This window comes from Triticum dicoccoides, chromosome 7A (genome assembly GCF_002162155.2).
Source record: "Triticum dicoccoides isolate Atlit2015 ecotype Zavitan chromosome 7A, WEW_v2.0, whole genome shotgun sequence".
NCBI classification, from domain to species: Eukaryota; Viridiplantae; Streptophyta; class Magnoliopsida; order Poales; family Poaceae; genus Triticum; species Triticum dicoccoides.
Genome location: NC_041392.1, coordinates 563,482,013 through 563,497,704, shown reverse-complemented (window position 1 = coordinate 563,497,704; position 15,692 = coordinate 563,482,013). Strand labels below are relative to the sequence as shown.

At 45.3% G+C, this 15,692-nt stretch overlaps 2 protein-coding genes across 2 annotated transcripts; one reads left to right on the top strand and one right to left on the bottom strand.

The window, feature by feature from the left end:
- The first annotated feature begins 3,205 nt into the window (after positions 1-3,205).
- LOC119330202 lies at positions 3,206-7,852 on the top strand. The gene is made up of 2 exons (XM_037603320.1): positions 3,206-3,494; positions 5,221-7,852. The coding sequence occupies exon 2, from the start codon at positions 5,470-5,472 to the stop codon at positions 7,387-7,389; it is 1,920 nt and encodes a 639-aa protein (XP_037459217.1). The 5' UTR covers positions 3,206-3,494; positions 5,221-5,469; the 3' UTR covers positions 7,390-7,852.
- Positions 7,853-10,115: 2,263 nt separating this feature from the next.
- LOC119334228 (glucan endo-1,3-beta-glucosidase 14-like) lies at positions 10,116-13,227 on the bottom strand. The gene is made up of 3 exons (XM_037606832.1): positions 12,762-13,227; positions 11,552-12,597; positions 10,116-10,376 (listed from the first exon to the last, which is right to left on the bottom strand). Exons 1-3 carry the CDS (start codon positions 12,844-12,846, stop codon positions 10,308-10,310), a joined length of 1,200 nt encoding a protein of 399 aa, XP_037462729.1. The 5' UTR covers positions 12,847-13,227; the 3' UTR covers positions 10,116-10,307.
- Between the last annotated feature and the right edge of the window lie 2,465 nt (positions 13,228-15,692).

The window sequence follows — 15,692 nt, the reverse complement described above, 5'->3', positions numbered from 1 at the left end:
ATGCATCGTGTTTAAAATATATATATATCTTTGATATATTATGGAACTTTCATACTATGTGAATTTTCATTCCAATGTTATTCATGTACCCTTATTTTTAATAGCAATTTCGGTTTGTACTCCGATTGTTGTGACTGCAGCTCGATCTTGGCAAATTCTCAAATGGATGTCAAAAATGATTTCATGAGTTTTTTCTATATGCAACCACCTATGGGTATTGAAGTCCCTGATGGTCATGTTTGTCGCCTTCGAAAGGCCCCCTATGGGAAAAAAGCAACCACCTCGTGCTTGGTTTGAGCGGTTCAGCTCTATTCCAAAGATACCCAAATCTTGTTGTTTTGAGGAAAAACAACACTTTACCTTTTTTTGAACATGGATAGGCCCAGACTTCCATTCATTTCAAGAGCATATTACAATGTTAGTTACATAGCCATCGATGTTGGCATTCTAGATAGTTTGGACAACCTGGAAATGGCTATCATTTTGAATTGAAATTGTATAGCAAGAAACGGGCTCATTTGAAGAGTTGAGAGTCTGTTGAGTATAGTTGTGGGCCCATTTAAATTCCTAGATGTATGGTAAATCGAGGGGTTCGTCTGTGCAACCTAGATGAATTCTACCAATAAAGCCCTGATCTCCCACATCACATTTTTTAAGATATATTCATGCCAACAGCCACCTTGGTTAGATTGAGGGAACCAGACAGGAAGGTGGCCTGTTACAGGGAAATGAGGTTGCAATCTTGGCTCCAAAAGGTAGAGTTGATGCTTCGGGCTAGAGGGGCGGAAGGGTGGCAGCAGAAGAAGCCTGAACCTTGATCTTGCGGGTTCCCGAGCCACTAGTTGACATGATAAAATTGTGGATTCATGTACCTGTAACACCAGCAAACATGGAATCCTAGTGTTATTGAATGTAACATTCGAGAAGACTTTTTCCCCTCAATAAGATGATCAAAGTAAATTGCAAGTCCCTGCAATGGAAGAGAGTGTTGCGCTTGAACTGACGCATCCCCATGATCATGTACATCTTTCAAGAGGGCTTAGCATGATGAAATGGCCCTCTCAGCTTGGTGTGCCTAGTGAGGAACACACATTTTCCTAGCAAAAATGCAATTAGTTTAAGATTTCCACAAACACCATAAGAATGTTTCTTTTAAATTTCAATGGTGGCATGTGGGTGATTCATGGATAGTAGACTCTAGACGATGATTTGTAAGGAGACATGGTTTTCGGTAAGAAGATTAGATCTAGTATACCATGGGTGGTTGAACCATGCAACTCTAGCAAAGGACAATGAAAGAAAAAGACGCAATTATCCTCATGTTGATTACACATGCAACATTATTTATCTGTATGGATAGAGAATCTACAGGCTCTTATACATGTGGATGGTGCTTTTAGAAGGAGCCTAATGGCAAAAATTTAAACTCTTGGCGTCATCTACTTATGTTTCCAAACCTACTTGAGAAATTTTCTTTTACCTAATTGCATCTTTTTCTTCAAAGAGGGAGGAAATAAGATGATTGTTTCACTTTTTTTACTTGAATCCCAAATATCTTTCCCTACCCCTACCAGGATAAATAAAGTTAGCAAGTCAAAATAAACACTTTAGTTCTTCCACTCGTAGGATCAAGTGACAAAGAAATAGGGGAAAGAAACAACAACTTGATTGAAATGTAGGTGCAAAATAGTGGAGCAATTGCAAGAAATGTTTGAAGGGGGGGGGGGGCTTGCAAGAATAGTTGCATGGATATAGCAGACATAGGAAAATGTCTTGACCCTAGAGTGTGCCGTTCTAGAGCCTGGGTTCATCTACTCCCACCCATGAACAATAATTCCAAAAAAGATCAAAATTCGTTTAGCACCGTAGATGCTCTAGGCACTAGGTGCGTGCAAAATTTGTTGGTGAAAGAACATTTGAGGAGAGCTCATAAAAAAGTAAGAAGCTTTGAAAAAAGACACTATTGAGAGCCAATTTTTTTCTGGGAGCTCCTCAAATGTCCATTCACGATGAAATTTTGCATGCACCTGGTTCACTTGAGCATTTTTACGGCAAAAAATTCATTTTTTTACTATGTTTTAAAATTTACAATTCACCGGGTACGGATGAGGCTGGGCTCATACGTGGATTACCGCTTGATAACACTCCTACACAAACTAGTTTTAACTAAAAAGAGGTTCAAGTGATATTCCTATGGAATGGAGGCATGGAAATAGAGATATCACCATTCTTTAGCCCTCCGTTGGGTTGTAGAATTTTTGTAGGAACGGTATAGGATAGGATTTTTGAAAGAAAAGTTTCTTTGGAGCTCTTTGGTTTGTAGGAATGAATTCCTATTCCTATGTAGGACAGAAACCAATCCTTCGCATTTCAAAGAAAAAAATAACCAAGACTCAACGGAAAAAATTCATATCCTATATTTCAAATGACATCTCTTTCCCTATAAAAATTAAGCGATGTTTCCTATCCTATGAATCAAAGTATAGGGATGTAAACGGATCAGATCGGATAATGCCTTCCCCATACCTTTTACCATATAATTTTGTCGGATTTGGAGCGGAGCGGATAATGAACGGATGTGGATTTTATAGGACTACGGATTCGGAACGGACTCAAACCGGAAAGTATTGGGCCATAAATGCAATGAGACATGATTTTTATTTCTACTATGCAAGCAATATGAACATAATTATTTTATCCGACCACATAACACTAAGAGTGACAAGGATTTATACTAACTCGCACCAATACGACAACAATTTATATGCGGTGATTCTAGTTAGTGGGGTAATTGGATATTTGGGCTTGTTGATTGACCTAAATTTATCATATGATCCTATTTGATAATCTCGGATAATCCGCAAAAAATACCGGGTAATCCACATCCGTCGGATATTATCAACACCGTATCTACTGGATATCCGGTTGACCAAAATTCGCATCTGCATCCATATATGGTGGATTCGTGCATGTGCATACCATATCCTTTGAAACGGATGCGGATGCGTATTCGTTACATCCGTACCAAAGGAGGCCTTAGGTTTAAAGGACATACAAAAAATCTTTGAAATTCTAAGATGCTCTCAGCAATTATAAGCAACCGCAGGGACCTACATGACAAAGCTTCAAAAAGAATATTGGGCCACTCCCCATCCCCTCCCTCGCTTCTTCCCATCACACGCTCCATTTTCGAAGAAAACAGAGCACAGAAAAAGAAAGGATTTTGATTTGCTCTCGTGCGCCTGCGGCGTCGTCCACAACGCCAATCTGGGCAGCACTCCATCCTCTCTACATAAGCGGCTCCCCTCCACCATCCCCTTCCTTTCCTCTTCCGCCTCCCTCTCCTGGCCGCCGCCTCTGCCCCCCCTCCCGCTGCCGCGGCGCCGCAGCCCAGCGTCGCCGCCGACGCATCCGATTCCTCCCGCCGCCTCCGCCGCTCCCGTTCTTGGCCGCCGCCGCCCCCTCGTCAGCAATCTCGGACATTCCTTTTCGAGGTATGAGCCTTTTCGCCATCCAGTGATGACCTCTGCAAATTTTCGGTACGCCGTGTGCGCACCGCCTAGATCCGGCCCTGGGCCGGGGAGGGCCATGAATTGATCCTTGCTGCCGGTTACACGGTTCGGTATGTCGTGTAGTTGTTCGGTCTGTTATTATTTTATGGCGAGATACTGTTCACAGATCACCTTTGTTGAGCTGCACAGGTTTTGCGTGGAAATGGAATTCTCGTTCAGGATTCCTAGTTTTTGTGTGTGTTGGGAATATCTCTGCAATGTTTTGCTGGTGATACACCATCCGTAGGGCAGAAAAATCATAGGTGTAAACGATATTCTTGGAATAAGAACATCTGTGTAAAGAGATTAAAATCAAGCTTTTGCATTTACAGTTATCCTGTTTGCACCGCCTTTTCTGTTTGGAGTTGCAAGTAGTAATTAACATCCCATTTGACCGTTCCTGTTGGGTGAATCTTCGAATGATCCCCAATTTGAGCTACCAAAGTGATTAGGTCATTAGGCATCTCTGTTTGACTATTAGCTGAAACCAGATTCCATTTTGCTTGGGGTGAGAAGAAAGTAGAATATTCCTGTCCTATGCGTTTTGCAGGTGCCTTAGGTGTAAAGTGTCCCTATCTAGTCCTACAACAGTGCAGTTGCATCAAGTCATCTCTTGCAGATATATGCTGTTTCTTTTCTCGCCTTTTTCCAGTCATTGAGACATGGTACTGATATTCTTCTTCTGGTGTTAAGTAACTGCCAGCAGTGACTACTCCCCATACTGGGAAAGAATTCTATGAGACCAGGTCTCACGCGAGACCCATCCTGATGGATGACACGTGGCATTCATCAGGACGGGTCTCACCTGCTAACCGTGAGACCTGGTCTCATATAATTTTTTTCCCCCCATACTGAGTAGATTGATTTGTGTTTTTCTATCGAGCTATTAGAGCAACTCCAACACGCCGACCCAAACGGACGCGTCCGCTTTTTCATTTGGGTCGGCTGGTGCGCCCAACGGGAGGCCAACCCAAATTTACCCGCGTCCAAAAAAAAACACGTCGCAGAAATAAACATAATAAAACATTAAGTGGCCGATGAACCGCCGGCCGAAGTCCACTTAAAACATAATTAAGCATTAATTAAAACATAAAAAAAAGTCTGCGCCCGCATGCTGCCCTAGACATCCGCTTGCCCTTGCCCTTGCCATCGCCATTGCAGCCGGTGAGGTCGATAAAGACGGGAGCCGGGCCAGCACACCCGAACGCTGCTTGGTAGGCTGCCAGGGCAGCCTCCTCCGATGACTAGATTCTTGCTGTTTCATTTAACTGTTTCATATGTAGTACCATTTCACTATGATCGATGAAAATCATTTTGGAATTCGATTCTCTTTAATGACACAGTTGGAATTTTTCTCTATGTACTAAATATGCGCTAGTATTCAGTAAGAGGGGTCATACTTTCGATTCCTTAAGTTTAGAACAGATTTCAGAGACCTACAATTCAAGTTTTGTTTTTGAAATGACATGCAATTCAAATCGTTGTCTTGTCCCTATCCTTTAGCAAAAGTTGACATTATGTCTCAGGTGGTAGCAGTACATGATTGAACAGTACCCTACAATACTTCAACACTAATTTAATATATTCCTTTCAGCTGTATATCAATTGAGTTTGTGCATTATGTTGACTCATGATCATTGATTGACCATTGTCCTTTCCTTCTCTGCAGCCGTGATTCAGCTGGTCAGATAAAACCCTGGTGTGATTCCTCTGAAGTTTAGCATTGTCGCTGCTTTGAGAAGAAACAACTTTATCTCTTTGTAGAGCACTGGAAAATGGATCGCAGAGATACTTCAGGGTTTGTCAGTGGTGGTTGCAAAGATAACTTGTACTGCTAAATGCCTTAGGTTTTCTAACTTGGTAGTTTCGTTGACCATTATTTAACCCGGAAGTGAGGCAAGCTTGGGCACTGAGAACGATGGACCCCAGGCCCGGGCAGTCAGCATTTACTATAAGTTTCTCAAATCCGAAGGCCATTGTGAGCAAGTTCCCTGTCGTCCCCGTAGCCAGTCACCCCGCAGACAGTAATAGTCAACTTGATGTGCAAGCTCACGATTATTTGTACAACCAACCAAGAGGAACCAAGAGAAAGTTCGATGGCTTGTCGCTTGGCCTGGGCAACTCATCAAACTCAGATTCCAGCAAGCAAAGTATGCGTGCTGGCTGCACCATATCTTCTCCTAAGGGTAGTGATGAAGGTTCTTCTGTTGATTTGGGCTTAAATTATCTTACGCTGGGCAATGAAGGTACTTCCAGGCTGGATAAGCAGGCTAGTGATTTTAGGAGAACTTCGGCGAAGGCTGGGTTGGATCTTGAGTTATCTTTGTCTGTTGGACCATGTCAATCTGCTATTACTGGCCAAGACCTAACTTCAGCAACCAAACAGAACAACCCATTTCTGCAGCCATACATTATGGACTTGGTCCCAAGAGTTGACGAAGGTTCTACATCTCTTCATCGACCGTCTGGTGGTCAGTTTCTTAATTTCCTTAATAAGACTGCAAGGATGACTGGGTTTTCTCCAAGGCAAGTTTTATCAGGCAGCTCTAACCAGAGTCAGGGTCCAGCTTCACTGCCAACATTGCTCCAACTACAAGAAAGTCCAGCAACCTGTACTTCCGGGTCTGTTAGTCCACAACATCGCATCAGCAGCACAAAAGTTTGTTCATACCCAGGATGTAGAAAAGGGGCCAGAGGTTCGTCAGGGCGCTGCATTGCACATGGTGGGGGGAGAAGGTGCCGTAGAGAGGGATGCAACAAAGGCGCCGAGGGCAAGACCATCTACTGTAAAGCTCATGGAGGGGGACGGCGCTGTGGGCACCTTGGGTGCACCAAGAGCGCTGAAGGCCGTACTGATTTCTGCATAGGCCATGGCGGTGGTCGGCGTTGTATCCACGACGGCTGCAGAAGAGCAGCAAGAGGGAAATCTGGCCGCTGCATCAAACATGGTGGTGGAAAAAGGTGCCAGCAGGAGAACTGCACAAAGAGTGCGGAAGGACGTTCAGGCTTATGCATTGCCCATGGAGGCGGACCTCGCTGTCAGCATGCTGGTTGCACGAAGGGTGCACAGGGAAGTACTGATTTCTGCAAATCGCATGGTGGTGGCAGAAGATGCACGCACCCTGACTGTACAAAGGGTGCTGAGGGAAGCACGCCATTCTGCAAAGGGCATGGAGGAGGCAAACGTTGTTCGGCTCAAGGCTGCACAAAATGTGTGCACGGAGGTACACAGTTCTGCGTTGCGCATGGAGGTGGCAAGAGGTGCGTGGTGGAAGGATGCACCAAGAGCGCCAGGGGTCGTACCGATCGCTGCGTTGGTCATGGTGGGGGCAAGAGATGCGTATCTGTTGGGTGTGATAAGAGCGCACAGGGAAGCACCGACTTCTGCAAGGCACATGGAGGAGGCAAGCGTTGCACCTGGGGTCATCCTGGCTCCGATCTTGGAGTTGGCAGCCCTCCCTGTGATCGCCTTGCTAGAGGCAAGAAAGGCATGTGTGTCCATCACAACCCGCTCCTGGACGATGACCGTATCCACGGCGGCCGAACGCTGGCGGCTTTCAGCATTACAAGCAGCGCTGCTTCCCTTGATCGTCGGAGCCACCCTGCAAACTCGGAAACCAGCAGGCGCAGCATCTCCACCATGCTTCCAGTGGAGGCTCCCGGTCGTGCGCCTCTTCCTGAGGGCCGGGTGCACGGCGGTAACATCGTGTCATTGTTTGCTAATGGTCTGAGCTTCGGGGAGAACTCCAGCAACAACGCCGAGGTCAGTACCTCAGCGCCTCGCAGCTTCAAACCTGCCAAGGAATTCAGCGCCTCTGGTCGCAGCAGCTGGCTCTAGCGCCCAAGGCTTTCCTCCCGCCCGACCTCCGTTTCGACACGGTTCGTTTCGTCTGGCAAGTGTCTCCTGCTCCTGCCCTCTGGTGTGAAGAAAGGCCGCGGTATGATTGTGTGAAGTGTTTGTTGTCTTACTTATGGATTTGTATGTATTAACTGCCCCTCTGTAAGATAGATATAAATAAAAGGGGTTGGGTGTCGAAGTGTTAATTAATTTTAGGTCTTGTGTTGAAGGTGTGTTCGTAGTACAGTGGTCTACAGTTATGCATGAAGAATTAGCCCTGTATGAGGTTCCTCCCATCAGTGGTCTACAGTTATACAACATTTGGGTGTAGTAAATATTGGTGTTGCTGCTGTTGTATACAAACATATATTGGGGGCGCTTGTGTGTGTGTTTGTGTGTGTGAAGTTCGTTCTGTCCATCTGAATAATAAGAAAGTTATGGTTGTGATGGTTGTTGTATCTCTCATCCTATGTGTCAGGGCTAGTGATTTTATCCTGCATGCGTATATATGCTTCTCAGTTCTCTCAAGGCAGAGACCGAATGTTTGCTTGTCAGAAGATATTCCATTATTGTATAGAAAAAACATATTGAGATCTGTAAGGCATACATGTTTTTTTTACTACAACAACAACAATAGAGCCTTTAGTCTTAAACAAGTTAGGTAGGCTAGAGATGAAACCCATAATATCTCACAATCAACTCATGGTTTTCACACATGGTCAGCAAGCTCTCACACAACCCTATTAATGGTTAGTTGTTTGGTGACACTCAGATCTCTTTTTACGGACTCTTTCCATATCAAGTTTGGTTTGCCTCGGCATCTCTTGACATTATCAGCACGCTTTAGCCAGCATGCTATACATTGGAGTTTCCGGAGGCTGCGCTGGATATACTCAAACCATCTCCGACAATGTTGGATAAGCTTCTCTTCAATCGGTGCTACCCCAACTCTATCTTGTATATCATCATTTCAGACCTGGTCCTTTCTTGAGTGGCCACACATCCATCTCAATATGCGCATCTCCGTCACACATAATTGTTGAACATGTTGTCTTTTAGTCAGCCAACACTCAGCGTCATACAACATTGTGGGTCGAATTGCCGTCCTATAAAACATGTCTTCTAGCTTTTGGGGCACTCTCTCGTCACAGAGAACGCCAGAAGCTTGCGCAACTTGATCCATCCGGCTTTGATTCGATGGTTCACATTTTCATCGATATCTTCATTCTTCTGCAACATTGACCCCAAATATCGAAAGGTGTCCTTATGAGGCACCACATGCCCATCAAGGCTAACCTCCTCTTGCCTAATAGATTGTGATTTGGAATATTATGCCCTCTTTAGTTGTTTGGATCGTCACTTGTTGGTTCAGGAATAGCTCCTCTGCTCACTCAGGCTTTGAATTATTTGCCGAAGTTAAGTATTACTCATCATACAGTACTTTTTTTCAAAACACCACCGTACACTGCACGTACAACGCGTATCTACATATCAGGCCAGCCAGTACATAGTCCTGCAATAAAAAATATTATATATACACTGTGAACTTCACATCGTCATCAGTCATCACATGATAGTGCAGTGGGATCCAATGCTCGCCACTGCCGGAACGGGCTCGTCTACCGCGCTGAAGGCACGGCAGGGAGCTACGGTAGCCACGCAGTGGGAATCGCAGAAGGCACTGCAGGGCCCTATAGCACTATGCACTGTAGCGAATCTACTGTAGTAAATCTGTACTGTAGCGGGCACCCTGTAGCACCACAGTGTTCATGAGTTCCTGTAGCGCGCAGTGGAAAATCACAGAGGCACTGCAGGCTACTGTAGCTCCCCTACCGTGCCTTCAGCACGGTAGACGAGCCGGTTCCGCCACTGCCTCACTCACTCACTCACCGGCATCCCCTCTGAAGAAAAGGAAAAACATAATTCAAAAGTGTTGGCACATCCTGAAAGTCCTAGTACTTCTTTTTCTTCCTGGCATTATACTCTTTGCAGAAAAGATGGATCAAAAGTTGCAAGGGGAGAAAGGGCGGCGAGAGAATAAAGGACTGCCCACTACTGAAGCAGGCAGACTTTATTTTCTTTTATTTCTTACAGAGATGATGGTGTGAAGAACGATTGTTTAAGATACGATTGCTTCAGCAACGACTAGACTCATCATGCTTTTCTAAAAAAATCACTACTCATCATGCTTACTACACGTGGATCCAAAAGGACATAAGTGCAACAATTATTGGAAGTAAAATCCACTGACCATGCTGGTCCAGTCATTACCTTTTGCAGCCCCCCTAGCTCAGCTAAGTGGTACAGGCCAGCTTAGCAGTATGAAAGACATTGAAAGTGGCATTATTGTTCAAGAGTATGGTTTTGTGGTTTCCATGATTTCAAGAACAGTATGATTTCATATCTATGCTTTCACAATTCAGAGTATACAACAACTCTAGTGGTTCTAAAGTCTAGTTCCAAAAGCAGGTGCCTCGAGCGCAGCACGTAATTACGCCTGAGATACACTTACTTACGGGGGAAGAAACAACCAGCAATGGTTTCATAATCCTGCCAGCCTGGCAGTTCCAATGGAAACCATCAGGTCGACTGAAAAAGGAAAAGAAAAGAAAAAAATCTCATGTGTCCAAATCCATTTTTCCTTGGAACTTGGCATGGTAAAGAATTGATTGGTTGCAGAGGATTGTTAGCTTGACACCAGTAATTTTAATGCTAAAATAAATATATATACAGTAAGAATTCAGGACCATGTTTGTTTTCATCATAGGTAAAAGGAGTGAAGGGAACACAAACTGGTGAGCAGGGAACCATTATTCAGATGTCCATTCCGAGTTTCCCAGTACAAGCAAGGCATTCTAACTCCTGATCATGATTTGTACCCTTAACAGATGTGCTATTCTATAATCGAGTCTCTAAGGCTAAAAGAAGAAAATAGATAGGATAACCGCAGCCAAATAGTGTGCAATCCAACCCCAAGCTCGCATTTCCTGCAAACAGAAATCAGAATGTCAAATCAGGTTGCCTTCTATGATAATGATGTGGTATCATCACACGCCGAATGTAAGCAAGAAACTCAGGATCATTTTTTATTACACAATACCCGAACCGAGGTGATTTTAATGAACATAAGTGGCAAATTATTCTAGTAGGATAAAATACAGGAAGCCTGCTATTCTAGGAAGTTTGGTTGAAACATCCCATAAATTATTTGCAGGGGAAGTGTTAGAGAATTCAGAGCATGAACTTGCAGATCAATACCTCGTTCAATTATGCACTACACTCATAACAACAAACTACCTTCAAAGAAAGGGATTGACAGTCATCCAATTTTTTTGCCAGGCATTTATTAGTGCAATGAAATTGGCTTAGCCCAACTTAGTAAAGAGGTTCCATAATAATATAAATGGAAGGGAAGCTTATTCGGACCTTATTGGCATTTAAATTGTTTTAGAAGTGGGCAAGTTAATTTCTTGTCATTGTCTACTTTATGGAGGATCTCAGTATTTACTGCTCAGCCTGTGTTCTTTCTATTTAGTACTCCCTCAGTAAAGAAATATAAGAGCGTTTATACAATTAAAGTTCTTCTCTGGACAACATTGGTACCAATCCAGTTTGCCAAAGAACACATTCATCCACAACACTGACAGGCCTTGGTCGTTAACGAACATATATTCCAATGTTCACGACCTGGATAAGGACAGCCAACAATCGACCGCCACATTCATCCCATGTGTGAATGACGGAACCCTGGCAGACCTCACGGCGTCACGACCTTGAATCCTTCCGCCAAGACGGTGTTTTTTTAATTGATTTTCTTAGCTAAGTATCGAATTGTAATACTGATACTGTGATACAGATGCTGGACAGCTGAAAGTGCCATGATCCATGATGCACGGGAGAAATTAAATTGATAGGGCCCCTTTTGTTAAAGATGTCATGAGGTTTGGACTTGAAAGCTATGTCTGATTGACTACTGTACCCTTTTGAGTGGCAATTGATGACTTTCGAACTTTTGATATCCACCTCTAATCTGCTTTTAAGTTCATAATGTTGAGAAAGTGGATTACTGGAGCAAAGACCTTACTATAATATAAATGAGACAATACAATGAAAACAAAGACTAGTGGGCAAACAAGTAGATGGGCGAGAAGTAAATGCTTACCTTAATTGACAGCAAGGATGCGGGTGCTGATGAAGGTAATAGACCTGAGTAACCGATATCATATGAAATCCTTCCATCTGGATTGAAGAGCCCATAGTGCTTCTCAGTAGGATCTCCATTCTTCAAGTTCTCATTAAACAAGGCAAAGATGTATGCTTTGACCGGTATCTTTGGCTTGAGAGGAGTTCCCTTCCTCAAAAAGAGCCTCTTACGGAGGTTGTAATTGTAAGTCCTTGCATTCGCAACTGATGCTCCTGCTTGATTTTGATCTCCACTAGAAGCCCAGCCAGTCTCTGCCACCCGGACTTCCATGTCATTATAACCAGCAGCCTGCAGAGCAGCGTAAGCTGCATCTATCTGAGCATCAAACATGTTGTCATAGTGCAGACTAGTATTCGGATCAACTATTCCAGGGTTGGGCTGAAAGAGAGCATAATTAATGTCAATCTGCCCCGGATCACTTAAGTAAGCCAAAAAGGGATATGCATTGACATAGAACGGTGAGCCGATCTGTGAAAACAAATCCAGCAGCGGTTTCATATACACCATGACATCTTCCTTGAAAACACATGCAGAGGGCGGATAGGAAGTAGCGAAAACAGCTTCAGAGTGAGGAGTAAAAAGCTCAATTTTGTCATCCAGATGCAGTTTCTTGAGACCATCGTACATATTCTTAACAGCTCCAACGAGCGGAGCGGCCAAGCTCGGATCGCCTCCCAGCACCTCATTCCCCACAGTGATTCCAACGATGCGTGTCTGAGAAATGTAAGGCTGCACGTTCTCATTCAGCCAGTCAATCGCGACACTCTCATTTGCAGCAAAAGCATTCAGCAACCCATTGTGGACAGCAATGACCAGGTTGAGCCCTGTCCCTTTGAACGCGTCGAGCACGGTGTGATCTTCATTATATATCTTGACATTCCTTATCTTGGACTTCCTGAGGAGCTCAACCACCTTGTCCGGGGACGGGAGGTTGTTCGCTATTCTCCCGTAGTTTATCCCGTATGCCCCGACAAACGCGTCAGCGGGTCGATGATGACGACGACCTGGTAAACAGCAAGCACCAACAGTCAAATCTCAGTTCGTGACACCAAAGCCCGTGGTTATTTTGCTGCAAAAGCCTTACTCAGGTGGACAGTAAACTTGATGTATGAATTGACGATCTAGACAAACAACACTGAATTGAATTGGATAAAAAAACACCGCGTACCATGTGAGGGGGACGTGAGGAGGAGGCAACAGAAGAGCAGCAGCATCCAGTGAGCGCACCGGCGCCGACCCATGACCACCGTCATAGCAGGCCCGCCGCAATCGGCCGATCCGGAGCAAGAACGAAGCAGAAGACGGGAACCAGAGTGAGCAGCAGCGTCGGAAGGGCAGGCAAGCCGCGCCGTGCTCGGCAATTTGGTTCCAGGCCGTGGCGTGGAGCCGGGGCGGCAACTTCCATAGACGGGCTGGGGCGGCCGCTCCGAGGCCGGGCACCGGCGGCTGCTCCCCCCTCGCCCCCGCGCAATCTTGGCGGCCCTCTCCTCACCGCCGCCGTAGCACAGGAGCAGGACGGCGAACTTGCCAAGAACGGAGAAAGAATCCGCAAGAACAACACCAACCAGTCCGCCTGAACCCAGCCCAGGACAAGAAGGAATCTCGGCTCCCGCCTGGCGCTGGCCTCCTAGCACTCAGCCCCACCCGGTGGCACGTACCAGGCGCTCCGGCTCTACTCTACTCTAGTAGCACCGGGGAGCAGAGTGCATAGCCCAGTGCAAGTGGCGCCCTTTTCTCCAGGCTAACCTCTGCTTCGGCGGGGGGTTAATAAGGGTTTGTTTGCTTAGCGACGAGGAGATCGGGAAAAGTTGGGAGACGAGACGAGGCGAGGCGAGGCGGGGTGGGGACGAGGTGGATTGGCGACCCGACGAAGGGGACGCGGCGGAGGAGGGGACGGACGGAGGGTCACGCCGCCGGCCCCGCGTCGCAGCCCGGATTCGCCACCGCAACGGCCGGGAGGGAGGGGAAAGAGGGTTTCCGTCTGGGAGGTTTGATTTTTGAAACGGAAGGGGAGGAGGAAGGGGGGTTAACCGGGGCCGGCGGCGGTGGTGGTGAGGTGCTCTGTGCGTGCGCGTTTGTCGTGGACCGGTGGTGGACGGCGGACGCGTCTGCTAGTCCTTTTGCGGTCCTTTTGCAGATTGCCCCTTCGAGTGTGCCTCGTGTCACATCTCTCTTGTGTGGTCGCCTCAAATTTCTGAGGATCGGTCAATTATGCGATTTTCTTCTTCTTTTTTCTTGGGAAATTATGCGTTTTTCTTTTTCTCCTTTATAGAATCTGAATGTTTTTTCTTTTTCACCTAAAGGATCGGTCAATTATGCTCACATGCATGCACATATGCTCATAAGCCTGCTTCACCTGTATAATGTCGGCATGGTTTTAAGTGAAATGTCTTATGAAATGCGTGTGCTTATGAAGAGGGTATGGGTTCAAACTTCACCAAGAACACGATGTAATTTTGGCGGGGGTGTTACCGTGATCGGTATTGTTGTGTGTGCTTAAAGAAAGTTGTAAGATGCATATATAACCCCCGATGGGGTCCATCGCTGTGACATGCGGAGCTAGTAGATCATTTAATTATATATATTTTGTCTAACAGCATTTTACATAAAAAATTAAAGTTGCAGCGACGAAAAAGTTGCAACGCGGATGCAACTAGAGCTTACAGTTCGAAGAGAAACAGCGACTGTTTTGCAATGTTTCTATCAAAAAAAAAGTACCTAGGTAACCAACTCGATGACGTGTTGATCAACTAATCAAAGGTTAGTGATCGTGCGGCTAGCATCAACTTCTTTTGTTTCTTTGCTGTTTCTACTTTGTGCTGTATGCTCGCCTTTTTTTGCAAGGCCTTCTTTTTAGATGTAAGTTGCCATCCCGTGGTGAGGTGCTGCTTTAAGCTGTGGGTTGTGGTCATCACATTCACACACCTAAAGTTCCTTCTCAACAAGTGGCAAAAAAGACTTGCTGATTGGCTTAACATATGAAAAGGATGCAAATGAGGAAAAACATCTGCATATTCTCGTCCTTTCCCATTCACCAATATAGGACACCATAAGAAATTGCTATTGTTACTTTCTCGAGTGTTTGTTGAACCCCAAGACATCTTAAAACGTCCTTTTAAGTAGGATGGGAATTTATTTTATTTTATCTTTTCAAGGAGTATTAAAAATGCCAATTTTTATATTATAGATACAGTCATGGAGTAGTGTTTTTTTAAGCGAAAGTTTTATTGATTGAAGATATGCTTACAATCCAATTTGAGGAGCTCACCGATGCAAGTTAAAACTAGGATGCCAATCGTCAAACCGAGGGATGGACATTCATCTTGCCAGTTGAGCTCGTTCATGAGCAACGAAAATCACAACCTCTCGAGACATCGGTGGTGAATGCCTTCTTCTCGTTTGTGTGTCATGTCTACGTAGGGCCCTGTGTACAATCGTGTTAGATGATCGTAGTCTTGTGGGCGGGTTTTTGCTAATTAACCGGTCAATTCTTCTTTACGGTAATAATAATTCGGCTCGCTTCAGTGTTTGTAGTCGTCGTTGGGTGGTCTATGAATCTGGATGTAATTTTTATTATTTTTGGTGTTCGTTGTACTACCATGATTGAAGATGAATAGATCGACATTTTCAGCAAAAAAAAATGACAGGGTTTTTTTATCATGTTTCGAAACAAAACAATCTCGCATACGAGTACCTTTTTTGTTCGAAAACGTAAAACAGAATATTTGGAGAGCTCGGGGGGCGGAACAGAAAAGGGCGGAAGCACCACGCGTTTGGTCCTGCGCTCATCCTGCGTATCAGCTGCAGCTGCAGGCCGACCGGTGTGGCTCCGTGCGTAAGCACTCGCGAAAAACCCTAGCTGGCTAGTCGACCGGCCGGCTGTTTTGTTTGATGCCTTGACAACGACCATATTCTGCCTTTGCCTTTGCACCGTACCGCGACGCAAAGAAAGCTTTCGCCACGCCCGCACGGTCACGGAGGGGGGGGCCGGACGTGACATCGACACGATCACGTTGGAATCAGCAGTGGCATGGAGGAAGGTACAGTGGGGAATCAATCATCACGGCGTGATTATCAAAGATGAGGGGGCTCTGCATCC